The sequence below is a fragment of the Vespa crabro genome, chromosome 9 (assembly GCF_910589235.1).
Source record: "Vespa crabro chromosome 9, iyVesCrab1.2, whole genome shotgun sequence".
Taxonomy (NCBI): Eukaryota; Metazoa; Arthropoda; class Insecta; order Hymenoptera; family Vespidae; genus Vespa; species Vespa crabro.
In genome coordinates this window covers 4,557,501-4,573,358 of record NC_060963.1, presented here as the reverse complement: position 1 = coordinate 4,573,358, position 15,858 = coordinate 4,557,501, and the positions used below count along the sequence as shown (strand labels likewise).

The 15,858-nt window shown below is 36.5% G+C and overlaps 2 protein-coding genes across 3 annotated transcripts in view; one reads left to right on the top strand and one right to left on the bottom strand.

Moving 5' to 3' along the window:
* Positions 1-15,858, top strand: part of LOC124427100 (transcription factor Sox-19b-like) — a 58,557-nt gene that overhangs the window by 38,036 nt on the left and 4,663 nt on the right. For both annotated transcript variants that reach the window (XM_046969590.1, XM_046969588.1), the window contains exons 3-4: positions 9,021-9,215; positions 15,007-15,164. In XM_046969590.1, the coding sequence (XP_046825546.1) occupies positions 9,021-9,215; positions 15,007-15,164 (353 nt within the window). The remainder of the gene's footprint in view (positions 1-9,020; positions 9,216-15,006; positions 15,165-15,858) is intronic.
* LOC124427098 (peroxisome biogenesis factor 1) overlaps positions 15,181-15,858 on the bottom strand; it is a 95,904-nt gene continuing 95,226 nt past the window's right edge. Inside the window, exon 17 of the mRNA XM_046969578.1 lies at positions 15,181-15,858. This exon is cut by the window's right edge and continues 1,383 nt beyond it. The gene's annotated coding sequence lies outside the window, so the exon portion shown is untranslated.

Below are 15,858 nucleotides of genomic sequence, written 5' to 3'. Positions count from 1 at the left end.
GTGAGAGGGAGAGAGGGTGGTTTTTCGTTAGACGACGATGTATAGCTTAGCTGTCGCGACTCTGTACTCCCCTTGTCGGAACATTCGTAAATTTCATTTTTCTCTTTCTATCCTTCTCTAGCTTTCCTTTCGTCTCTTTTTTCTTTTTTCTATTTCTTTCTAGACGTATTTGGTGCCACCCCTTGTGCCTCTTCTCTGTCTCTCTCTCTCTTTCTCCTTCTCTTTCTCTTTCTTTTTTTCTTCTTTCCTCGATACACGTCGAATATCTCGAACAAAGATAGTTACGTGAAATTTCATGAGCGTTCCTTTCGATAATTTCGTAAAATTTTCGATGTTTTAGAAAATTGGACAAAAATGTAATATTCTGTAGTACGTTAATAGCGAAGAAAATTGAATGAAAAAAAAAAAGAAAAGAAAAAAAAAGAAAAGAAAAGAAACAGAAAAACAAAAACGAAAAAAAAGCGTATAGAATATTTTAATATTCTAACAAAAAGAATTTATTGTTAATTTCTCCATTTGATGAAATATATCTTCTATTGTAGTATATAATTAAATACATCAATAGCTTCTATCCTCGTGAAGTATAATTAATATTAGCGTACTATAAGACGGACATTGGATTTACTATTAAGATGTTACGTACGTTATATACATACGTATGCATTTATGTATATACGTATGTATGTATATATGTAACTAGTCATGAACGTAAAATGGAATACAAACGGCAGATTTGTAGAGATGCTCGAAAGAAGAATTATCTCTTGCTAAGCATTTATGTTCTTCACTCGCTTAACGTGCTTAGGCCCGATTTTATTGCGTCGATTAGAAGATGACGATACAAGTCTTTGAAGTATTCAAAGTATTTCTCCATTTTCATGGCGAACGAACGAGGTAAGAGCCAATAGGGAAAATGAAGAGAAACACATAGATGGAAAAGTGACGAGAAAAGGAACATAAATTCGTAACGAAATGGTCCATTGGGAAACGAAATGGTCGAAGCTAATCTCCTTATTGGACTTTGATGTAGTCAAGTATATAATATACGTATACTTTGCAAGTTTCGAAAAAGGCTTTATTATGATTACAGTGATAGGTATTGCATTAGATGAACTTCATTTGAAATATATAGATATATGCAACACATATATATATATATTTTATAGTAATAAACTCTTTAATCTTATAACAGTAAACTTTTATGTTTATTAATCAATTCAACATAAAATTAGTTTATGTATATTAAATAATTTTTTAAAAATAATATCAATGATTGTTCATTTGAAATATAAACAATGTATACGTACAAAAAACAAATTCATATATAAGTAAAGATTTGAATGAAATAAAATGGCGCTCGTTTAGATATCAAAGATATAAGAATTTGTTCTCGTTAATATTTGCGAGATCCGATTGAAAATGGAAAAAGGGAAAGAAAAAGAGAAAAAGAAAAAAAGAAAAAAAGAAAAGAAAAGAAAAGAAAAGAAAAATGAAAAAGAAAAAAAAACGGAAAAAGAAAAAACAAGAAATACGCGAGCGAGTAAAGTTCTCCTTTACAGGCCAACACTAATCCAAGATTCTTTAGAGACTCTCTCATACGTCTTTGCATCGATCGACGTAATTCCCATTCTTCTCGTCTATCTGAGAATACTCCCTCTTTCTCTACCCCTCCCCCCACCCCTCACCCCCATCTCTCCCTCTCTCTATCTCTCTCTTACCCTTTCTATCTTTCTCTTTTCTTTTTTTCTTTCTCTTTCTTTTCCCTTCTCTTCATTTTTGTCGGCCATCGTCTAAAATACCCCCAATGCATTGTCGTCTCTAAGCTAAGCGTATGCACGCGCGCGCGCGGGCGCACACACGAGCAAGTAACTTTTACAAAGAGCGAAAGAGTGCGAGAAAGGAATTGGGGGGGGGGGGTAGAGGATGGATGGAGCGGAAGGGTGAGAGGATAGGTTGGAAGGCAGAGAGGGAAAAGGAGGGAGGAAGTTGATAGGGTGGTGTGGTACAGTGATGCGGTGGATGTAGGAGTGAATGGGGTGGTAAGAAGAGGACGAGCAGAGAACGGCGCGTAGAGAAGGTGCACCGTGCGTAAAAAACATGCGAGGGGGGTCGGTGGAGAAGAGCGTGTCGCCTGGAAGGAGATAGAAAAGCTCTGCCTGTAGAAGGGAGGCAAGAAGAAGAGACTCGAGGAGAGTTACGTGCAGAAGCTTTCATCGTAATGAAGTATTTCTGTCGCTTGCTGAAACCTCTCTCTCTTTCTCTCTCTCTCTCTCTCTCTCTCACTTTGTTAACTCACTCGCTCGCTTACTCGCTTGCTCACTCGCTAAGTCGGAGTTTCGTTTCTTTCGTCGTTCACATCGAAGAGAAACGAATCGCGTGCCGGTTTGTGTCGTTGGATACTCAACGGAGGGTAAAGGAGGAAAGCTGTTGAAGAAAACGGGAAAGGGGGAAGAAAAGGGATGGAGGAGAAGGAAAAGGAGGATGAATGTTTCTCCTTTTTCGCGTCCACGACGATCCTATTTAGCCTTTCGCGTGTCCTGACGTGTCCCTAGGGACCACGTACATTTTCCGCGTATTAAACCCGGTCCCTCGTATCTTCTCTCTCTCTCTTTCTCTCCCATTCGTTCGTTTAGACGCGTTACCGCGTTTATTCCGCAGAGAAATCTTTACATTGGTTAGGTAGCTATCATCGTCGTCGTCAGCGTCATCGTCGTCCTTCCTAGTCGTCATCATCCTTTCTTCGTATCTAACTCTCTTTGTTAAATCTAGAGAGAATTCTTACCCATTCGAATGAACATTTCTCTCTGAGTATTTACTTATATCTACATATTATTTTGTTCCATGTGATTGAATTGAAATCTTTATTTTATAAATGCAAATAAATACATAGATATTACTAATAAATTAGATATAACTATTTTATTTTACTGTATTAAGATTATTGATATTTTATTTTATTTTTAATATATATATATATATATTTATGATTTGTTGTGTGTAATATTGTAAATAGCTCTTAAGGAAACTTTTTAAAAATCAAGAGATACGTAGCTCGATCGCGTTTAGATCAGTCATAAGACTCTACCTTTTTTTTTATCGTCTCTCTCTCTCTCTCTCTCTCTCTCTCTCTCTCGCTCGAAATTCGCGAAGAAAACAATTCGCGGAGGATCCCGACACCGTGCGAATCCTATAGAATCGCGGAAGAACAATGCGAGCCGTCGCGACAAAGGCGACGTATACAAAACGCGTAGAAAACGTACGGCTAAGCGCCTTTCCTCTTTCGCTCGCGTGATTAAAAAAACAAAAAGGGAAAGGGGAAGGGGGAGAAAAAATGATCGTTCCGGAGCACTCTTCCCCGCTTCTCATTTCATTTTCTCTCTCATCCTTCTCTTTCTGTACTTCTTACTTTCTCAAAACGATCTTTCAAAAGTCTCCGTCGCCATTTTTCTTTTTTTCTTTGGGACATCATCACAATGTTGACATAACGATGAAATACTGCGCTCCTGTCGTATCTATAATATGAATGAATAATTAAATATAATAATAATTTTATTGTCTAATAAAAATTTAGATTTGCAAAATTAACATTCAATTAAAATTCCTTTATCCATCTCTTCTTCTTTATCTTCTTCTTCTTTTTCTTTCCTTCTTTTATCTTTTTTTTTTTTCTTTTTTTTTTTTCTTTTCTTCTTTTTTTTCTCTCGTTAACTGTTACTCACGTTTAGTTATCGGCTAAGATCGTAGCTATTAATTAAGGGGAAGACCTTGACGTCGTAACGGTGATCAATGATGTAATCACGGAAGCTAGGAAGATCGTTAAATGATTATCGATTTAATCGACCATTAATAACGATAGAAAATAATATATAACGTTTCATTCGAGAAATAAAATAAGATATCACGAAATTTCAAGATAGATCGACAACGTGGATAGTTGGATTACATAGATCCAAGAATGTTTCATAATTCCAATTGTATTTCATTAAAAATATATAAATCATATCTTTTGGCTTTTGGTTGGCCCCCCCGAGGCTTTTCTCGTTAATTGGTACGATGCAGCTTCCGTAACGGAAATAACGGCCTCATTGTAATGCGTCGTAAGAAAGGGGAAACGCCGCTAACAAAGTATGGAGAATGAGAAAGAAGTGGGAAGAGAAGGAGAAGGAGGAGGTGGAGATGGAGGTGGAGGTGGAGATGGAGATGGTGGAGGAAATGGTGGAGATGGAGGAAGAGGAGAAGGGGAGGAGCTTTGAAAAAGGGAAACGCTAGGAAGCACGAAGGCATACAATTTATTCTTATTGTGTGTCTTATTTAGCATCTCGTTTCGCCATTATTTTCAATTTTCCTTCTTCGAGTCGCGGCCCATTCTCTCGTCGTAACGTCTTAATTGAGCGTTCCCAAGTGCAAATATCAAAAGGTGTTAATAAATACGGGATATTATTAATGAGGAAAATAAAGGCGCTACACGACTTTTCTACGCGACGACAAACAAAAAGAAAAAATAAAAAAGAAAAAAGAAGAAAAAAAGAAAGAAGAAAGAAAAAAGGGGAGGGGAAAAAAGAACGAAGAAGAAGGAAAAGGTAAAAAATAAAAAGGAGAAAGAATGAAAAGGAAAGAAGGAAAAATGAAAGAAAGAAAAAAGAATGAAAAAAATATAGAAAGGAAGAGAAGGAAAGAAAAATGTTGAGAATCGGGCAAGTAAAAAGAGAGAGAGAGAGAGAGAGACTCTCCTCCTACGTACATACGACGAACGACGAGAAGCATAGGAAACGTTTTCCAATTTCCACGTTTCATCGGCACGGACAGCTCGTCGACGTAGAACGAGAACGTTCTGTTCGATCGATTCGTGCTCCTTTCTGACTCGTGTCGTTACTCGCGGTACAACGGATGGTTAAATCTTTTTTTTTTTTATGACTGAATGGAATCTCTCTCTCTCTCTCTCTTTTTCTCTGTCTCTCTGTCTCTCTCTCTCTCTCTCTCTCTCTCTCTCTCTCTCTCTATCTATATATATATTTTTTTTTTTCTCTCTACAAAGATAAGTATGTATAATAAATAACTACGAAAGAAGTCGACTTTGAAATATTTCATCGTAAGATTCCAAAATTAACATTTACGATCGCGTACTTTTGCGTCGTACGTTTCTTTTTTTTTTTCTTCTTTTTTTTTTTATTTAGATAAAACAACGACAACGACAATAACAAAAATGAAAAGAAAGAAAGAAAGGAAGAAAGAAAACAAAAAAAAAAAAAAAAAAAAGAAAAAAAGAAACTTCATCTCCTCGTTCAGTCGATGTTCGTGAAAAGGAATGTACCTAGGACTCTTCTCTCTCATCGGCGAATTACTTTCCTCTCGAAACCAGCAGCAGCTTTTTCCCCGCTTTGACAATGAAAACAGAAAGGAGAAGGAATGAGAGAGAGAGAGAGAGAGAGAGAGAGAGAAAGAGAGAAAAAGAGAGAGAGGGAAAGAAAGAGAGGGTAAAAGAGAAGTTAGGTACCTATTAGTGGTAGTAGTCGGTCTGTCGGCATGGCCGCGTTATCCTCTGGAAGGTCTCCATTCCCTTCTTTCCCTTTCTCTGGCAGCTTTTCCACCCCCGTCCATTAATTAACAGGCTTTGTACTTTTAAACGATGTTAAATAAACGCCATTGTCCGTCGGCGAAAGGACTGAAAAGCAAGCGCCATTGTGCTTTAAGCTCGTCGTCGTCGTCGTCGTCGTCGTCGTCGTCGTCGTCGTCGTCGCCATCGTCACCGTCGCCGTCGCCATCGTCGTCGTAGTCGTCGTCGTTTCGAAAACGACGAAGAGAAGAAACAAGAAAGAGAGAGAGAGAGAGTGAGAATGAGGGAGAGAGAGAGAGAGAGAGAGAGAGAGAGAGAGAGAGAGAGAGAGAGAGAGAGAATATACCCTACTACTAACACCGTCAATGCTACTACTGCTCTGCTACTGCTACTACTTCTGCTGCTGCTGCTGCTGCTGCTGCTACTGCTACTGCTGCTGCTGCTACTGCTGCTGTTGGGAAGCCTTTGTTCTAAACAAATACACCAAGCCACCCCCTCACTCACTCTCCACCTACCCGTCACTCTTGACTACCCTCTAACTCTACCCACCTAGTTCGTCGCTCTACCACCTGCCTTTCTAACGAGAAAACCCGTATCGATTGGATAAAGCATAATACTACTATAAATAGAGGAAGTAAACTTGACATTTCGCATTGACTTTCCTCTTACTTTCATCATCGACGTATAAACTCCGTCACTTTCGATGAATTTTGGAAGAAACATAATGATTGATCGTAGTGTTGGTGTCAACATAGATATGCATTATTCGTCACATGAACGATTGAAATAAAGAATTTTCCTTTTTATTCTCGTTCTTTCCCCTTTCTCTCTCTCTTTCTCTCTCTCTCTCTCTCTTTTTTTACGTAGGTACCATTCTTTCCGATTCATTGTAAGTCACCACGTATTCGTATTGTTTAGCTCTATGTGCTTCGATATAGGTTTGTAGAAAGCAACTCTCTTCCCATTGTCATAGCCTGCTGCTAGCAAACTACTAGGAGAAAGAATGATAGACAGAGAAAGAGTAAAAAGGTCTCGCGAACAACGTGGATTCATTCTCTCTGTCTCCCTCTTTTTCTTTTTCTTTTTCTTTTCTCTTTCTCTTTTGCTCTCATTTCTTCCACTCTTTTTCACATGAAGAATTTCAACACGCGTGTAAATTAATTTCACTGTGTCCTCGGTATCGAGAACATTTATCCTTCACTTCCTTCCTTATTTTTCACTTTTCCTTCCTTCCTTCCTTCCTTCCTTCCTTCCTTCCTTCCTCGATACCTCGAATTTCTTTATCGTTATCGTCGCCAACATCGCCGTCGCCATTATCGTCTTCGTCGTCGTCGTTGTTATTACTATTGCTGATGTTGTATCCTTGAGATATAGAACTATCATGGACGTATGGATATTACGATCGTACGTTTTCTGAATCCTTTTTCTTCGTACACACACGTTGAGAGACATTTCAGTGATATCTTCTTCATTTTTCCTTACAAAGAAATACTTTTTCAAAGAAAACGACGGAGTATTATTGTAAAATATAAGAGACGTTTAAAGACGTATCAATAAGTTAAAAATAATTGGGTAAATTTATATAAATAAAAGAATACCATCTAACAAATGTATTAAGATAGATAAAATAGGATTTCGTAAAATTCTAATATCTATCTATTTTATACCTGTTAATAGTACGTATCTATTTGTAATTAAATTTTAAATAAAATTTTATTTTGATGCGTCATTACTTTGAAGAATTTTATGTGTCAGACGTGTTACTAGATAGATAGATAGATAGATAGAGAGAGAGAGAGAGAGAGAGAGAGAGAGAGAGAGAAAAAGATTCGTCTAAAATTTTCTAGAAAATATGAAAATAACGTTGTCGTTGTCAACGAATCTCTCAACTATTGTATACATAATATCGCTACTGACTTCAAAACTGACAGGTGTGTATGTATATATATATATATATATATATATATATATATATATATATATATATATTTATATATACATATACATATACATAGGTACATATACGTAGATAGAAAGCGTTTCGCAGGATACCCAGGGTTTCGTTCTCTCTTTGTTCTCGATGCCGGCGGCGCACCAACAACAAGTGGTAATTAATTCCCAGTGAAACAATTCTCGTCGGTGGCGAGAGAGAAAGCTTCGCGACACGACGACGCTCGAGGGTCGTAAAAGCGTTTCGCTACGCGAGCACAGCAAGCTTTGCTTTCGTGTTAGCGATTCTCTTTGCACATATCTCTCTCTCTCTCTCTTTCTCTCTTTCTCTCTTTCTCTTTTCGTTTATCTCGAGAAATAACGTAACTCCAGTATCCTTATCTTCTATAACGTTTTATTCAGTATGACCAATCGAATTTTGATTCACAAATTACATCAATTTTTATAATGATAATCTAATTCCATTTGTTTTTTTTTTTTTTTATGAAACATTTCGAGAACATGAATTTTTATAAATTTAGAAATAGTCTTCGATAGATCTTATTTATTCCATATACGTTTCTCAAAGAGAACGGTAATATTGTTATTTAATTATAGGAAGGAAAAGAAATATGATAGAAACAGAAAGGAAAAGGAATAGAAGGAGAAAAGAAAAGAATATTTTTTATTATATATATAGTTTTTCTTTTCGCTTCTTTTTTTTTTTTTTACTTTTTTTTTCCTTTTTTCTTTTTTTCCTTTTTTCCTTTCTTTTAAAAGCTCGTCGACATGGCAACATTTTAAACTTTGATTCGCATGTTCAGCAATCTACCATGGTATGGAAAAACAGAGAGAAATATAGAAAATGGGATCAGTGAAGAAGAGTCGGTATTAGTGAGGGGGATGGAAAAGAGAGTAGGCGCATGGGAGTAATAGAGGGATAGGGGGTTGAGGGAGAGCAGTGCGGTTGGAGGTAAAAATCGTGGGATGCAGCGCAGTCGATAATAATCGACGCGCCATTAAACAATGCACAACATCCGCACGTCGATCAATTCAATCATAACGCTCGTGTCCACCAGTCTCGACTAGGACACCGACAGCATCGCGATGCAAGCGACGCTTCAACCACGAACAAATGTAGTACATCCACCAATGGCCTTTGTATTCATTGATCCAAAGCGTTATTCGTGTAACTATAACAGTGGGAGGTTTACAAAGTGCGTGTTGTTGTCATCGTCATCATTCTCTCCCTCTCTCTCTTTCTCTCTCTCTCTTTCTCTCTCTCTCTTTCTCTCTCTCTCTTTCTCTCTTTCTCTCTGTTTCTCTGTTTCTTGTCCTTTTCATCACAATTTTCGAACAGTTTCGAATAGTGTTCTCATTAGAACCATAATTCATCCGACGCGTTATTTTTCTTTCTCTCTCTCTCTCTCTCTCTCTCTCTCTCTCTCTCTCTTTTTTTTATCGTTTTAATTTTCAAAAAGCTTTTCATTAAGAAATTTCAAAGTGTTACATTCGATTTTCTTCGTTTAATTTATAGGTGCCGAATGGAAGTTGCTAACCGAAGACGAGAAACGGCCATTCATCGATCAAGCTAAAAGGCTGCGGGCGCAACACATGAAGGAGTATCCTGATTACAAGTACAGACCTAGAAGAAAGCCTAAAACATTACGCAAGGAGGGATATCCTTATAGTATTCCTTATCCAAGCGTTCCGATGGATGCTCTTCGAGCCGGTAATAGATATGTTTTAAAAAATCCGTATGTATCTGATTAGTTAGACATGATCATATAGTTGGATATTTAAATCTTCCTTTTTTCCTTCTTTTTTTTTTCTTTTTTTTTTTTCTTCTTTTTTCTTTTTTCTTTTTTTTTTTTGTTATGCGAATCCTCAGAAAATTTTCCAATAATTGCAAAAGTTGCCATAATATAATCAACTGTTTGCCAGGAATCATCTGACAGTAGTAATATCGAATTTGACTTGTTCCGATAATTCGATCATTAAACATTGCGAAAATCTTTAAATTGGAATCCGGCAAAGTGGTTCCGCGACAATACACTTTGAAAATCGGTGATAAAGGTTATTAAATCGATATACAGGATATAACCTTATATATATATATATATATATCAACCCTATAAATCAGCCTGTAAAACTAATTAGACAAAACTAGTCGAATGAAGTACGAAACGGTTATAGAATATGGAATAAATCTTCTTTCTCATTCTTTTCTTTTATCCAATGAAATTCGAAAACTTCGGCGTTTTAATCAAGCAGAATAAAAGAATCGTTTCTCGTAGTCGCCTTTGATATTCTTATCTTATCTCGAATCTCCCGAGGGTTGGCATTTCGATCGTATTGTCATTTAGAAAGCACACAGAGTGGTTTCAATGCCCTCCGGGAAACACGCTCGGAAATCTCATAATGGCGGTTTCGAAAAGTCGTCTTCCCTATTTTCTTTTTCGTTTCTTTCTTTTTTTTTTTCTTTTTTTCTTCTCCCCCCCCCCTTTTTCTCTTTATATCATTTCTCTTTCTCTTTATATCATTTCTCTTTCTTTTTCTTTCCTACTCTTTCTTTTTTCCCCTCGACTCCTTTTCTACTTCCTTTATTTTTTCCTACGCCCGCTTCCTCGAACGATCCGGTGGTAATGGCTCCTTCATTGTTCCGATCTTCTGGCATCAAAGATGCGCACTTCCGTTTCTCTTCGCGTCGCGACTAAGCGATGCAATCGTCGACGAACGTTCAGACGTCGTGACAAATATCGCGAGTTCGTCGTCTACACTTGCGTAAACACATATATAAGACGAGACATTTGCGTTTCTCTCAAGCGAAGAAAATGAACATTTTTCATTTCTATCTCTCTCTGTCTCTCTCTCTCTCTCTCTCTCTATCTCTCTCTCTCTCTGTTCTCGGTTTTCTTAATTTCTTTTTTTTTTCTTTTTATCTATATATGTATATTCAATTTTTATTCTCTACTCTCTCTCTCTCTCTCTCTCTCTTTTTTTTTTTCTTAATTATTTTCCTTTCTTTTCTTCCCTATCTCCCAAAGTCAAATACTCAATACTCAGAAATAGAAATATGAAATCCGATTAATGAAATTATCAAAGGGTTAGAAAAGGTTTCAAAAAAGGCGAGCCTATTTCATACGTTCTAATAAACGTCGATCAATTCAATTATCTATTTATCCAATAAAATTTCTAAAGATAGTCCCCATTCGTGTAGGAATACGACGGCGGATGATAGGTCGAATCGATCGTATTTATGTACAACATATATGCTTAAGTTATATGCAATATTCCACTTGTTTCGATAATAATGCGAAGGCTGCACTTTACCTGCTTCGTAATGCTTCCAATTACTTCGAAACGATTGCAACATTGTCTCGTTTCTTTTACGAAACATATGCCAGATGAAAAGCGAAGAATGGATAATGAAAGAAACTCTGTTAATATTTAACTCGATGGCAATCGTTTTGAAAAAGGAAGATTTTCTTCTTCTTCTTCTTCTTCTTCTTCTTCTTCTTCTTCTTCTTCTTCTTCTTCTTCTCTTCCTCTTTATCTTCGTATTCTTATTCCTTATGTTTGTCTTTTCTTTCCTTTTCTTTTTCTTCTTCTTCCTCTTCTTTCCTTTTATCAACACGATAAACGATAATGTTACGGAACTAGATGGATAATTGAATTTGAAAATCGTTCAATGTTTTACAAATACAATTCGAGACTTTAAAAGAAAAAAAAGAAAAGGAAAAAAAAATTAAAAAAAGAAAGAAAGAGAAAAAAGGCGGGGGAGGGGGCCGGAGAAAAAGAAAAAAGAGAGAAAGCGAGAGAGAGAGAGAGAGAAGATATAGAAACGTCATTGATAAACAACGGAAAGAAGTCTGCCAAGGAACACAACGTTCATGTATATATGTACGAGAATAATCCTCGCGTTGTCGATCGGTTTCATTCATTCACGATTTCACCCTCCTGCGAGAACGATACGGCCGCATATTATTCGCGGGAACAGCCGAAGAAAATTATTAATTCCGGCAATGGCGATGGGGATACTTTTAAAGCTGGAATTTATCCCCAAACCGCCCACGCGACTTCCACGGGCAAAAGGGTGATCGGTAATCCTCGATTTATCGGTCGTAGCCTTCCACCTTCGGTTCTCTCTTTCCTTATACTCATTTTCTCTCTCTCTCTCTCTCTCTCTCTCTCTCTCTCTCTCGTTCTCCCTCTCTCTCTCTGTTTCGCAAGAAATTCATTCTTCTCCTCTTCCTCCATCTTCTTCTTCTTCCTCCATCTTCTTCTTCTTCTTCTTCTTCTTCTTCTTCTTTCTCCTCCTCCTCTTCCTCCTTCTTTTCTTTTTCTTATTATTATTTTTTCAGTAGGTACAGTGCAAACGGTGCCACGCGTGTGGAGAGTTGCGCGTGGGTGGTTGGGATAAATTATCGGCTTAAGTTGAAATTTCTGAGATGTTCTTTCTGCTCCCGGCTGGGACTTAACCCTATTGCTTAACGAAAAACACATACATACACGCACGCACGTACACACGTAAACGTACACGCACATTAATATATATATATATATATATATATATATACACTTTCTATATCACGTAGATACTACTTATTTACTTCGTCCGGTTTTAACGAAAGAAAAGCATCGCTTCGAATCGACGATAATTGCCGTAGTTTGGCATTTTATCACGTCTTAAGCCATATTTGTTGTTCCCTGTATCGAGGAAACCAATACGGAAGACTTGATGCTGACTATGTACCAGTGCGTCTAAATACTAAAGTTTACTTCAAAGGGACGAGGATCAGGGTTTACCGCCAAACCCCGCCTTCCCCCCTTCGACCCTACTTCTACTCCCCCTCCCTCTCCCCCTCCGCCTCTCTTCCCTTCCATATCCTTCTACTTTCCCCATCGGAGAGTTCACTATAAAAAGCGGCCTAATGGGAGGCAGTACGATAAACGCAAACGCGAAATATGCCGCCTCCTCGTGGTAATGCTGTTAGAAATTTTTTTTTTCTGTCTTTCTTTTTTCTTTTCTTTTCTTTTCTTCTTTTCCTTTTTCTTTCTCTCTTTACTCGACATAAAACGACAGAGGTGGTCCCTTCGTATATAACGTAATTATTTTAATTTATTTGTATTATTATCAAAAGCGAATGTAATATTCGATTATTCATAAAACAAAAATTTATAAAAATCAAACGTCAATATATTTTAATTTAAGAAAGAAAAGACAAAAAAAAAAAAAAGATTTACGTGAAACAATGTATAGTTTTACTTTTTTCGATTAATTGACTTTTTTGTCTTTTTTCTTTTTTTTCTCTCTTTTTTTTCTCTCTTTTTTTTCTTTTTTTTCTTTTTTATCAACGACTAATTTTATTAACGTTTCTTTCTCGCTATGTCGATTTTTGTTTGTTCGAAAAGAGAAAAAAATAAAAAAGAAGAAAAAAAAAATAAGATAAAATAAAAAAAATAAAATAAATAAAAAAGAAAAGAAAAGAAAAACCCGTATATCTTTTCGCAAAAGTTTTACGTCGAACTTCGTTTCGTCCCGAGGCTTTTTTGCGTAAGTTAACTTCGTTCACCGGACATTCGCACGGAACTTGAGACAATTCGATAAATAACGCGTTCACTGCGACATGTTTATGCGTTCGCGTGGCTACAACCAATGAATCGTCTCACGACTCCGGAACGAGTCGCGCACAAATAGGGCCCTTACGCGCCGAAGGGAATTATTCGACGATTTATTCCCCCTTGCCCTTTCTTCGCGTACTTCTCTCTTTTACGGGACCCTCCGACTTACTCATTCGCATTGCCACCACGACCATCACCACCATCACTAACACCACCAACATCACCAACACCATCATCGGCCCTTCTTGATATCATTAAGGAAAGCATGATGAGTGGCGCTTTGTCGCGTAAATTATAATTCCCTTCCTTGGCAGATTTATATTATCCGCCAGTCCTTCTTATAATAACCTGTTTCTTTTTTTTTCTTTCTTTCTTTTTTTTTTTGTCCTTCCTTTCGTTATTAATCATCCTTTGCTTTCTCTCAATTCACGATTGTTCAATCAACAATATTGTAATTAAATAATTCTGATATATTATTTATAATTCTTTTCTTCTTTTTAGAATGAAGTTTTTCTGTTTTTTTTTTGTTTGTTTTTTTGTCAGCATTCTCAAGGCGCGAACGTTTCTGTCGTTTTTTGCTTCTACGTTTCGTATATTTTTTTTCTTTCGGATTTTATTTTCTTCTTTTCTTATTTTTTCTTTCTTTCTTTTTACATTCCTTGTGATCGCAAATTTTTTGTCAAATTTTTTGAACTATCAGTAATAGCCGATATATATCGATCATACATAGATCACATTTGAACTTCTTTTTCACGTGCCCCTCTCTCTCTCTCTCTCTCTCTCTCTCTCTCTCTCTCTCTCTTCTGTAGGTATTATTTTCTAAACTTGTACATTCTCATTTATTTTAAGACATATTAAAATAAATAAATAGATTACAAAAAAAAATCAGATATATAGATAGAAAATTATGTAATCGAGCAAGAGAAAGGATAATGATCGAGAAGAAGAGGAGGTGTAAAGAATGAAAACAATGGAGAATATCAAGAGAATGTCAAACAAATCTGTGCAAACCAATAGGGGATCGTCGAAGCGTATTACACGCTTGAATCATCGAACATCTGTTCCGTTGTAATCCTACCTATAATCTAACTTAGGGTAAAATAACATCGAAAAAGATAAGCCGAATCGATTTAGATCGATGGAATTTATTTGGCGATTAAAGAATTATATTACAATAGAAAAATAATAATCTTTGAAACATTTATTTATATTTTCCTTTTTTATCTATTTATTTTCCTGTTTCTTTTTTTTGTTTTGTTTTCTTTTTCTTCTGTCCTTTGATTCGTCAGGCTTATCGAACATATCGGGACCTTAGAAAAATTCATCATTCTTTGTCATACAATCATCGGTAAATATTCTTTAAAATGTACGAGTTATCATAAGCCGTCGTTATTCGAGATATACATGTGAAACGTGTATTCGTTGGTGATCATTCGATTATCGATCGAAAAGATCATAAATCTAAGAACTCGATGCCAATCATCGTTCTTCTTTCTTTCCTTTTTTTTTTTTTTTTTTTTTCTTATGATTTTCTTCCGTATAGACTCCGGCCATTTAAACGAGCTATGAACGACGTCTTCTCATTGCTTTGTCGATTCTCGGACAATGAAGCGCTTCTTCTCCTCCTCTCTCTCTCTCTCTCTCTCTCTCTCTCTCTCTCTCACTCTATCTCTCCCTCATATTCTCGTTTGTTCGACAGAAATGATCGATATGCTGGATATTATGTGTCACTTGTAACGTTCCCTTGTAAAACATCATTTTAACAATCATAATCATTGATCTTGAAATTATTTTACAAATAAATAGAATAAATGAACGAATGGAGAAAATCTAATATATCTAATACATATGATATTACAAGATAATTAAATTGTAAATTTGTACGATTATTGTTACAGGAATGGCCGGTAGTATGGGACAAGCCGGTATGGGACCATATTATGGGCCAGCAGCGGCTTACGGTTCACTTTCCGCAGCTAGTATGGCCGCTGCGGCTGCAGCGGCTGCTCAGCAATCGGCAGCAGCAATGTCTGCTGGTCTTGCTGCACCTGCACAAGTAAGTGTTCTCGAATAATTAATTAATTTTTATTGATGCGATATTCGATTTATTTCTTTTCTTTTTTTTTTTCTTCTTTTTTCTTTGGTTTTCTTTTAAATAAAATACCCTGCAAACACGATTACGATGGAATTAAATTAAATATTTGAATATATTACTTGAACGCAGATGTAGGAACGTATAGGAAACACTTAAGAATATTGGTCATTGATCTTATCGTATTTATAAATATTTAACTACGTTTTGACGTTCGAGAAAAAGAGAACAAAAAGACAGAAAAAAAGAAAAGAAAAAAAAAGAAAAATAGAAAAAGAAGAACATAGAAAGCGAGGGATGTATTTCGACAATAGGTCTGAATCGAAAGAACGATATCTTTCGATTCTTAGACCTTCGACGGGATACAAAAGTAGGGACAATTAGTGAATGGAAGCGATTCAGCGAGAGTGACATCGGCAAGTCGATTTGTCGTGATCCCTCTGTAAGGGTGCACGACATTCGCACAAACACCTATTATCGCGATACCCACGAAAAAGAAGAAGACCACCCACTAGCTCTTCTCCCCTATCCCATGCAGGAAAATATTGGGATAGCATTTTTACGACTAACGATTCGTTTTGATATCGTCGAACATTTTGTAAGAGTACATAGAGAGAATAAGACCGTAGGATACGTCTATATCAAAAAAGAAAAAAAA